General features: G+C 36.1%; 1 protein-coding gene and 1 long non-coding RNA gene across 3 annotated transcripts; both read left to right on the top strand.

Annotated features, from left to right (window-relative positions):
* The first annotated feature begins 2,063 nt into the window (after positions 1 to 2,063).
* On the top strand, positions 2,064 to 8,460 carry pdia7 (protein disulfide isomerase family A, member 7). Of its 2 annotated transcripts, XM_053628703.1 has the most exons (13): positions 2,064 to 2,512; positions 4,446 to 4,524; positions 4,800 to 4,917; positions 5,015 to 5,122; positions 5,581 to 5,710; positions 5,821 to 5,934; positions 6,175 to 6,300; positions 6,431 to 6,613; positions 6,996 to 7,104; positions 7,214 to 7,342; positions 7,429 to 7,508; positions 7,622 to 7,679; positions 8,050 to 8,460. In XM_053628703.1, the coding sequence occupies exons 1-13, from the start codon at positions 2,355 to 2,357 to the stop codon at positions 8,137 to 8,139; spliced, it is 1,482 nt and encodes a 493-aa protein (XP_053484678.1). In that variant the 5' UTR covers positions 2,064 to 2,354; the 3' UTR covers positions 8,140 to 8,460. The 2 variants fall into 2 exon arrangements, with proteins under 2 accessions (XP_053484678.1, XP_053484668.1); XM_053628693.1 differs by having other exon boundaries at positions 7,214 to 7,508.
* Positions 8,461 to 8,571: 111 nt separating this feature from the next.
* Positions 8,572 to 11,331, top strand: LOC128609868 (uncharacterized). Its single transcript, XR_008386293.1, has 3 exons — positions 8,572 to 9,226; positions 9,793 to 9,927; positions 10,142 to 11,331. It is a non-coding gene; the product is annotated as an uncharacterized LOC128609868 (long non-coding RNA).
* Positions 11,332 to 11,401: the final 70 nt, after the last annotated feature.

The following is an 11,401-nucleotide window of genomic DNA, read 5'->3' on the forward strand; positions in this document are numbered from 1 at the left end:
TCAACAAGGCATTTTTGTCTGCAGAACTGCTGCTGACTGGGTGTTTTTGTCTTTATTGCACCATTCTGAGTAAACTCTAGAGACTTGTATGTGAGAAAATCCCAGGAGATCAGCAGTTATAGAAATACTCAAACCAGCCCGTCTGGTATCAACAATCATGCTACAGTCAAAGTTACTTATCGCTCCCCCCCCCCCATTCTCATGGTTGATGTGAAGAGTACTTGATGCTGCTGGCCCATATCTGCATGATTTTATGCATTGCATTGCTGCCACACAACTGGCTGATAAGACAATTGCCTGAATTAGTAGATGTACATGTATTCCCAATAAAGTACTTTGTGAGTGTAGTTGGCTGCATTAGAAATTGCATACTATACATACTTAATCAAGCCCAAGCGCAGTCTATAGTATGTAGTTTGTGAACGCGACTATATCCAGTATGTCAAACACAAATAGATGATGTTTATTTTTTTTTTGAATTTTCAAGCATGCAGTGTGAGCTTTCTTCATGGTGTATCTTCATGGTGTACTGTACCTCACAATACAACAAGATCTTTTCTGCCATCTCCTTTCCTCATGTTTGGATTTAACCATAAAAATGTGACACTTTTTTGATTCTGCACAAAAAAAAGTTGAAGCCATCTACCATAGCTCTGAGGGGCATGTTGTTTTTAAATGGTTTATTACATGAAATATAGAAAATCTCAAGTAATGAGCATATAGTTCCTAATATGTCAATATGCCAGGGGGTAATATAAAAAATAGAAATAAATTAACACCAATAAAAGGTGTTTTTTTGTTTGTTTGTTTTTTTAAGAATTAGTACTGTTCATGTATTCTTAAGACACGTGAAGAAAAGTGCAAAAGACAGTCTAATTATTAGCTTATATTAAAAACATGCTAAATCAATTATCAAATCGATCATATATTATTTAGCACTGTTTTGTGACGTTTAAGAATCCAAAGTAGTAAATAGTAGTAAAATCCAAAGAAGTCAAAGTAATAAATCAGAATAAAGTATGAAGATATTTGCCATATTTACTTTATAACTACACTGACATCAAAAATGAGGCACAGTTTGTAGTTGTATCATGCAAACAGAAATTTACATTTGCCTCTTCCCTAAATTTTGCTACGAAATTGCTTTGCAGTATAACATTTTTATATTCATTTTTATAATCATTTTATGATTTATACGTATAAGACTTCCTTTATCTCAGTTGTAGTCAGGTGTTTGTGAGGAATCCCTATGCACAAGCAGTAGTTATTACAGTAAGCTTCTGAGGTAATTTCTTCCACAAGTAAATATCATCAACAGTTAGTCACATAACTAACTAGTATTGAATGGTACGTGTCTCATACTACTTATTGTACTGCATAACATTATGAATAGTATTAAGTAGTACAGGGGTTCCCAAACTTTTCCAGGGCAAGGCCCCCCAAATGGCATTAAGATTTGACCGAAGCCCCACTTTTGCAAGATGTATTTAAAACACATTAAAAATACAGACTTCTGTATTATTATTCTGTATTATAACTTCTTTTTATTAATAATTACATCTTACATCTTTACATTACATTACATTAGGAATTGTTTGTGTGTGTGTGGTTGTCAGAGTGAAAAAGAGAAAACATACTAGTGGGACGAATGGGCTTGGTGGCTCTGACCAAATTGTTGAGGCCCCCGGGGCGCCCCCTGGCGGCCCCCACTTTGAAAACCACTGAAGTAGTATACAAAGTATACAGTTGCAATCAAAATGATTCAACCCCCATTGCAAATCAGGTTTATGGTCCAAATTTACAGACGTTCAGCTGTTTGCAATGAACAAATCAAACAAAAGCAATTGAAATAGTTCAACACAACGAATGCTTCAAGAGGTTTCCCCAAATTCAACTGAAAATGTCTTCTTCAGTTTCAAAATGATGCAACCCCTTCATTTCAAGCATCTTTAGTACTTAGTAGAGCCCCCTTTTTCTTTATGACCTGCTGCAAGCGCGGTGTATAGCTTCTTGCAGCGTTCCTGAGGAATCTTATCCCATTCCTCATGAGCAATGGCCTCCAGTTCAGTAATATTCTTCCAACCGCCTTCTTCAAATGGGAGGCTGAGTAATTCTGATTGCACCTGTGTTCGTGTAGCGCTGTATATAGTAAGCAGCTATGTGATAAAGACGGTTGGTGCTTCTTCCCAAACACGGTCTTCACGCTCTCGTGCCTCTCAGCCAATCAGCGGCCTGCTCTGTAAACTCAGTAACGCTGAACTCGCTCGCGCTGGATTGGTCATATAGTCCAATAGGAAGTTTGTAGCGTTGGTTCCATTTAAGAAATTGTCCTGTCGACATTATTTATTGTTAACATGCGTTTGTCATATATCGCTCTTCTTTGCCTCGGTGTCCTACACACAGTGGGGGTGTTCGCGGAGGGAAGCGGCGACGTGCTCGAGCTCGAGGACGCCGGTTTTGAGCGGCGTGTAGCCGAGCACGAGACCTTGCTCGTGGAGTTCTTCGCGCCGTGGTACGCTAGGTTTCTTAAAGTTCACCTTATGGCTACACAGCTTGGAAATGTCCTTAAAACGTGACTGTTTTCGCAGTGCAAGCATGCCTTTGTGTTGATCAGTAGCCGTAGTATGGTAACCCTGTGTTTCGTGTTTGTTCTTATCGGTGAAGGGGTCGCTGTGGAAGAGCGCTCATTTTACATCCATGGGAGTTTGTAACGACTTTCATGAGTATATTATTATTATTATTATTATTATTAAGTATGCACCTATACTCTATACGGCTTTATTGACCATTAAATGGAAATAACATCATTTTCTTCAGCTAAAATATAAATATTAGTAAGCTGCCTAATTTGTAAGAGCTTTTAACATATAAATTCCTCCTTTGGTTTTCTGAAATTGGAAACTGGATCCTGATGCACATGGTTAGCTTCTTGAGCATCACCAGGACAGCGAAGTTGGAGCAGGGGTTCTGAGTTTTTGTACCCAGGGCCCCCTTTAACTGACCCCCTCAGTACAGATTTATTTTCTTAACTATTCAAATATTTTGCTCATTATTCATGTGTGTATATGTACAATAATATTTAGGTTGTTTATTGGATGTGTAGACCTTTTTATTTTTCTCCTTCCTTTCACAGACTGAGCTGAATTGGTTCAAAGTGACATTATTTTATAGCCCATAGCCCTGTTTGGTTTTGGTTTTGGACAGCGGTTTGGATTAAACCCATTTAATTTCAGTGACCAGGCAAGAAAGCAGATAACTATAAAAGTTCAGTGTTAAATATAACTTTTAATAAGTGTGGGTTGTGATTTCCACCACTTTAACACATTTTCTTTAAATCACAGACCTCAATTTACATGATTTACATGAATTTATACCTAAGGTACTACTGAAAAAATGTAAGACCCAAACAAACAAACAAACAAAAAAACTGACAGATAACAGATAGACATGGGCCTACAAATGCTATTCCAACATTGATGCTCAAATGTGACTCACATGCCAATGCAACATGTCATTAAATATCATTGTTTCCATCATAAATGGCCTGTTTGAGGACTACATGCAAAACCATTAGAGCATATCTTAAAAAATCATAGCACAAATATACCAAATAAGGCAAGCCCATGAAAGACTATTGCAAGCATTCATATCAACGTCTGAATTCAGCACCACAGAGACGCACAGCAGTGAAACTTACACAGCAGCAGTGTATGACTTTACAAACATTAGTAACTGAGCAACCTGTTAAAAGAGAAAACCATTCCACACACATCAAATTGAAAACAGCGTCACATATTTGCCCAGAAATAATAGTAAATAATCGTTATCTTTAGCAGTAAACCTTCTTTCTTGACTTTGTGCATGCAAAATCATTAATTAAATTCTCAAAGCTTTTTTTTTTTTCTAAATAGGAAAAAAACGTATGATAGCGGGTTCATTGTGAATGCTGGCTATGTGCCCTGACAGTTTATACTTTTTTTTTCTTTCCAGTTTGTGTTTCGCTAAACCGCTTAGCTGATGCCTATTTATTTTGAATTTGCCTGATATGATAGACTGGCTCCAACCGCAATGCATCAATGTGGACTCGACTCTGACTGGGCCGGGGGGCCTATATGTATATATGTCTGTCTCTCTCTCTTGATATATATAATTTTTTGTATTAACTGTTATTTTTGTGTATGTTCCAGTAAATTGCATCTCTTCCAGTAAATTTTATATGTAATATAGAAGATATGGCAAATATTTTAAAGATTACCTTAATCATTTGGGACCCCAGGGCACTTGCCCAATACCATATATGGTTAATCCGGCCTCGAGGATGAGAAATGTATGTTCATGAGATGTAGGTTCACACTATTAATGCTTGACTCCATGAACCCTCTCTAATTGTTTTCTCTTGAAACTTGAACGCTAAAAGTGTTTCATTCTCACTGCTGCACTCACAGGTGTGGTCACTGTAAGAGGTTAGCTCCTGAATATGAAGCTGCTGCTACCAGGCTAAAGGGCACAGTACCTCTAGCAAAGGTAAGCACAGGTGCAAGTCTCTAACAGCAATAATCTTTTTAAAGCACATGTCCAGACTTGATCGTGGAACTTTTGTACTTACTCAGATCATGTTCTGCTTGGAAGTTTAAGTTCACATTTGTTTTAGCTGGGGTTTATTGAGTGTAGAAATATTTCATTTAAAGCCGCTCCCACCAGTCATGTGTCTTTACCTTCTCAAACAGTCTCAAAAGTTTATAGTCTATACAGTGGGCCTGTCACAATGTGCACAGTTAGATCCTTTTTTTCCTGATTAGGTCGACTGCACTGCAAACTCTGAGACATGTGAGAAGTTTGGGGTGAATGGGTATCCCACTCTAAAAATCTTTCGAAATGGCGAGTTGGCCTCTTCATACGATGGCCCTCGGACAGCGGGTGTGTATTTTTAATGTGAATATAAATCCATATCAAGTGCTTTTTTTACTCTTTGGTTATGTGTTCATGCTTTTGATGATAATGGTGATATTCATAGATGGCATTGTGAGCTATATGAAGAAGCAGGCTGGCCCAAGCTCTATAGCTCTACACAGTGAAGCTGAGTTGGATGCTTTCATAAATGGTTTTGATGCCAGTGTTGTAGGTGAGTTCTTATCATGTTGTTATCCAGATTGTGTTATTGGAGAAATAAATAAAACAATTAAAGTTCTGACAGCAATGGTTTAGTCTATGCATTCATATGTCAGATGGCTGGCAATGTGACACTGCAATCAGTATGTTGAATTGACTGGCTCAGTGATCTACGTTTAATTTTTATGACTAAATGTAAAATGGAGCTCCTATGGCATCTTGCCTACCACTATGTACAGAAGTAATTCCTGGGAATACTGCGGTGCTCTAAATTAAATTCATATTCTAGTTATAGTATATAGTAATAGTAGATAAATAGTATTAGCATCAATAATTGACCAGTAGGAACCAGCACACTTCAATAATTCCCCTGCTACCCGATACAACAGCCATTTAAACCTCTAAGGAGAATTTAGACTCTGCCACTTATAGATTTCAGTGAGGTTGAAAGGAGTGTGCTTTGTATTCCAGGCTTTTTCTCAGGAAGTGATCATCTGGAGCTTGCTGCGTTTCTGAAGGCCTCCAGTGCTTTGAGGGACAGCTATCGATTTGCCCACACTACAGACCTGGGAATAGGACTAAAATATGGCGTGGACAGAGAGTATGTTGTATATGGATTTAAAATGGAACATAAACATAGACTGAAAAAATGTATACTGATCTTTGTGGTGATGATAATGCTTTTTGGTATGTTTTCTTAAATCTCTCAAGGTGCGTCCTTCTTTTTCGGCCTCCACACATGAGCAACGTGTTTGAGGATAGTGTGCTGAAGTTTTCTGATTCTGTCTCAACCTCTACGCTACGCACATTTCTCATGGACAACATGTCTGTTCCTCTTCCTGTTCTTGTGCCAGTCCACATTTATTGCATTTTGCTTTGCTTTTTTTCAGTTGCACAGAGTATCAAACATTGAGAGAACCTTTGAGTAATCAAAACAACACTCTACTTTATTTAAATAAAATGTTAAGAATGTCACCTGTATCTGTATGTGATGGACTCATCCACATCAATTTCCCACTCTCAACTTTTTCAGAGTTTCAGATTGTTGTCTTTTCTCTCCTTCAGTTTTGGCCTTTGTCCTCACCTGACCTCTGAGAACAGAGACAGTCTGAGATCCAGAGATCTGCTTACAGCCTATTATGATGTTGATTATGTGCGGAATCCAAAGGGTACAAATTACTGGAGAAACAGGTGAAGTGTGCCGGTTTGTGCTACAGTGTGGGTTTAAAGCTCTAAGATTTTTTACTTATAAAAACCTAAATTATTGTTATTGTTTTTTTTGGTTTATTAGTACTAAATTTAACTTCGTTCTTCTTTTCAGGGTGATGAAGGTGGCGACTCAGTTCCTGTCTCGTGGGCTGAGTTTTGCTGTGGCTGACCAGGAAGAGTTTCAGGAGGAGCTGGCGGAGGAGTTTGGACTGCAGTTGTCTGATGGAGGAGAGATGCCCCTTATTACTATCCGGACCAGAGCAGGACACAAGTACATCATGCAGGAGGAGTTCACGTAAGTTGCCTTAAAAGTATGATAATTACCATTACAGAACCTGATCAAAAGATAAGTATAGTTATTCCTTTTCTCTTGACAATTCTAATAGAAAAGCACTTCATGTTTTGCAGTTTCAGTTCTGGGGACCCCATGTTTTGCACATTTTAGTGATTCCACTGCTTTAACAAAGGATGCCTCAATCAGCAAACTGTCAAGCTCATTTGGAGCTGATTCAGTTGTTCCCCAGGACTGAGGTGAAGAGCTAATAGTTAAAACGAGTATGCTATTTTGCGCTCTTCAGCCACCAGGAGGCATTGTTGAGCTAGTGAGATGCCATTGCATTTACTGTTCTCATGTTTGTGACTTTTTAAGTATTTTTTTTACTGCTCTTTTGTCATAGGAGAGATGGTAAATCTTTGGAAAGGTTCCTGGAGGATTATTTTGCCGATCACTTAAAGAAATACATTAAATCTGAACCTGTACCAGAAACAAATGATGGTCCTGTCAAGGTTGTGTACACTGAGCTCTTGCATATTTGATTATTAATGTTCTGTTGCTCGTGACTTAATTTAAAATGTTTTGGTTTCCAGTCAAGTCATTAGGATTTCCTTAACACAGGTTGTGGTGGCTGACACTTTTGACGAGATTGTGAACAATCCAGAGAAGGATGTACTCGTAGAGTTTTTTGCTCCATGGTGCAGCCATTGTAAAAATCTGGAGCCTACATATACTGAGCTTGGAGAGAAGGTATGGGAAATTCCGAGACTGTATGTCACTGTATGTCAGGTGCTCACTGATCTCCGTATAATATTCTTTATCATCAAATGTTTCAGTTGTCTGGTGATTCCCACATTGTTGTTGCTAAGATGGATGCCACTGCCAATGATATTCCTCCAGATTATGATGTACAAGGGTAAAGCTGAAATCTTTGTGTTTGAACTTTAAGAACAAGTTCTTAAACTTTACATAATTTCTCGTTTGTGTTGTTACATTATACTGAATTTGGATATCACTTTTGTGCATTAGCTTCCCAACAATTTACTTTGCTCCTGCTGGACAAAAAGACCAGCCAAGGCGTTATGAGGTACAGCATTTATAAAGAATTAAACATCTGAAAGAGCAGTCAACATACAGTTAATAATCCACACAGTTTGTTCCACTACTAAGCTGGAGAAGCATTTTATTCTGATTTCAGTCTTTTAGGAATGTGTATATAACTTGTATAACTAGGAGTTCCTGTTTAAGATTTTATATTTTATGAGCATTTTCTTTTAGAAACATTTAAATATATTGCTTCATAAACATCATTACTTAATTTACAATTCATTGATGCAGCTGTGGAGATTTCTAGACTGTGCTACTTAGGGGTCCGTATAATGAGATCATAATCATCAGCAGGAGGAGTCTCACATCAGTTGAAGTTGTATTTTATGTGTCAATATTTCTTCCTTTAGGGTGGACGTGAGGTCAGTGACTTCATCAGCTACCTGAAGAAAGAAGCTACAAATCCACTGGTCTTTGGCAATCTAAGGGATGACCTGTGAATTTGACCTGACAGTGAGAAAAGTCCAGCAGATGATATCTGTTGACACTGTGGACAAAAAGACAACACAAGTGTTATTTTGTCCCCAATTTAGCAAAGTTTTGTTTTTTATAATATTGATACCTGTCCAAATTACCAAATGGGTTACATGAAGCTGCTTCACTACTGCACATGTGGATTACACATATAATAGGTTGAACCTGTATTTTTGCAGTTTTTATTATAAAGTTTGTTATTGTTGGAGGCCACAATTTTCTTTGTATTGTGCATATTCAAGGAAATGACTAACACTTAAACATTTTACAATTTTGTGTGTGTGTGTGTGTGTATTTTTATATATATATATATATATATATATATATATATATATATATATATATATATATATAAAAAATTTTATTTACTTATTTTCCAAATTGTGTCTAGGTGAAGACTAAGGAATATGTACAAAACCAGCATATTGTGATCACTTTGCCACACATTGCCACTGTGGAATGCCCTAAATTATATTAATGGAATTTGGTGAATATGTAATGTGTTACAGGTAAATGCTGTCCTGCATTCATTTGACCAATTTATTTTCTTCTTCTTTTTTTATTTATTTTTAAAAAAAATTTAAATTATTTTTCAACTTTTGCATTGAACAAAAGGCCAATGTTCTATTTGGATATGGTTTATAAGACTGCTCATTTTCATGGTGTGGTCTTCCATGATATCCGTATTGCAAAGGTCATTGTCAAAGTTAATGAACAAATATACTGTTTATTGTTTAACCCTTCTCTAGATGAACAAGCATGCCAACAGTTAAATGTCCTTTTCTTTACGCTGAGCACTTCACTAATGTGTTTATTTTAATGTGTTTGCTAGTTTAAATCCAAAAACATCAGTTAAGATAATTCTAATTATGTAGGGGGCATGGTGGCTTAGTTAGCACGGTTGCTCCCTGTGCTTCAGAGGTTTCCCCCAGGTAGACTGGTTTCCTCCCCAGTCATGTGTGTGCGATTGTGCCCTGCGAGGGTTTGGTACCCCATCCAAAGAGTCCCCTGGGATAGGCTCCAAGCTCCCTGCAACCCTGTGTAGGATAAACGGTACAGAGAATGGACGTGTGTGTGTATGTGTGTAAAATACATTTTATATATATATATATATATATATATATATATATATATATATATATATATATATATATATATATATATATATATATATATATATAATATATGCATGCCCAATTTGGACATTTTCACTTTGGGGTGTACTCACTTTTGTTGCCAGTGGTTTAGACATTAATGGGTGTGTGTCGAGTTATTTTGAGGGGACAGCAAATTTACACTTTTACACAAGCTGTACACTCACTACTTTACATTGTAGCAAAGTGTCATTTCTTCAGTGTTGACACATGAAAAGATATAATCAAAAATGTGAGGGGTGTACTCACTTTTGTGAGATACTGTAAATATTGCCATGTATTTCACTACAGAATGGGCTCATACACAAAGTATACCATAATTTAAAGCTCAATAGCATTTGAAGGGAATGACTTACAGTCACACAACCAACTGTAAAGTGTTCATCTAGCTGTCAGGTATCACGCACACCTTTTTAGATTTTTGATATTTAATTAAAAAAAATATTTTTTATCTTTTGTTTTTAGACAATCCAATGCTATTTTCAGGTTGTGGTGAGTAACAGAGACCAGGGACACAGGATTTTTATACTAGATCACTATACAGCGAGAGTTATACTTCATGGAGAACGAGATGAAGTACAGAGAAACAGTCTCTCAAAGGTAAAGATTATCTTTAACTTTAATTATCTTTAATAATTGAATTGAATTCAATTTTATTTGTATGGCGCTTTTAACAATGGACATTGTCTCAAAGCAGCTTTACAGAAACAAACACAGGATAGAGATTTTAAGTGTGAATTTATCCATAATAGTTTAAGACAGTTACATAATGAAATTTCATAAGTTTTTTTATTTTCAAATTTTTTAATTTCAGGTGGACTTTAATGACTACGAAGGAATGATAAGTTTCCTGAATGTCAACGGGAATTATTGGATATTTTTGGTGAATACATTTTATAGTCCTTTTTTAATATAAATGAGACACTGTTATATTACTCTATTCTATAGAGGATGTTCATAATTTGGTTGGCTCGAAAAATCACATTGAATAAATGTTCAGATGAGCAAAGACTATTCAAACACCAACCATCAAAATTCAAATATAAACTAACCCGTACAAGGTCATATGCTCTTCACTGTGTCTACATCCATGATTCCATCCATAATTTTAACTTTCAGGCCAGACTTTTTCAAATCGACCTCAAAGTTTTTCTTCAAAACTTTTTGTAGATTCATTCTAGTTTCATCTATTTATTTATTTATTTAATCTTGCACAGTATTTCCATGCAGCATCCAGCCAGGTGTTTGTGGTAGACCCGGCAGGACATGATGATGAAGCAAAATCCATGCATGCAGCCACTAGATTTCAGTAATATTTTTAGCTTGTTATATACTATACTTACAATAATGGGTTACAAATTAGAAAAAAAGCATGACTACTTAGCCCCTAGTGTGAAGAGGCCCACTTCTTTTTGATGTTTTCTTGTCCTGGGGTATTGAATGGTGAATGATATGCTGTGTCCTTTTCCATCACTGGATCTTTAGTAAATTAAACAAAAAATTTGATTTTGGACCAAACTGTCAGTACTCTCCAGTATCATCTTGAAAATGTAAAAATTTTGAAATATATTTTGAAAAAATTATCTTCTATCCCTCCTGTTGGTGTTCCAGAGACTTGGCATATATCTTGCAGATCTCTGGATCCTTAACGATTATTTTCATAAGAATAAAATGACTGGCTTCGAGTCTTTTTTACATTTTGTAAATATACTAGTCTTCTCATAAGGTTTTTTTTAAATGCTGTCAAATCCTTATAATAATTGTACTTATTTTCTTTTACTATAAGTAGCAAGCAATTCACAATAATTGTTAAGTGTAAAGTGAGTGAGATATGTAAAGACAATAATTACCAAATACTACATACAGTGCATCCGGAAAGTATTCACAGCGCTTCACTTTTTCCACATTTTGTTATGTTACAGCCTTATTCCAAAATGGATTAAATTCATTATTTTTCCTCAAAATTCTACAAACAATACCCCATAATTACAATGTGAAAGAAGTTTGTTTGAAATCTTTGCAAATTTAAAAAATAAATAAATAAAAATAAAGCACATGTACATAAGTATTCACA

This window comes from Ictalurus furcatus, chromosome 1, assembly GCF_023375685.1.
Source record: "Ictalurus furcatus strain D&B chromosome 1, Billie_1.0, whole genome shotgun sequence".
NCBI classification, from domain to species: domain Eukaryota; kingdom Metazoa; phylum Chordata; class Actinopteri; order Siluriformes; family Ictaluridae; genus Ictalurus; species Ictalurus furcatus.

Coding starts and splice junctions, on each gene's coding strand:
- pdia7 (XM_053628693.1), top strand. CDS start 2,355: ATGCGTTTGTCATATATCGCTCTTCTTTGCCTCGGTGTCCTACACACA. Junction 2,513..4,445: donor GTGGAGTTCTTCGCGCCGTG/GTACGCTAGGTT, acceptor CTGCACTCACAG/GTGTGGTCACTGTAAGAGGT. Junction 4,918..5,014: donor CGATGGCCCTCGGACAGCGG/GTGTGTATTTTT, acceptor TGATATTCATAG/ATGGCATTGTGAGCTATATG.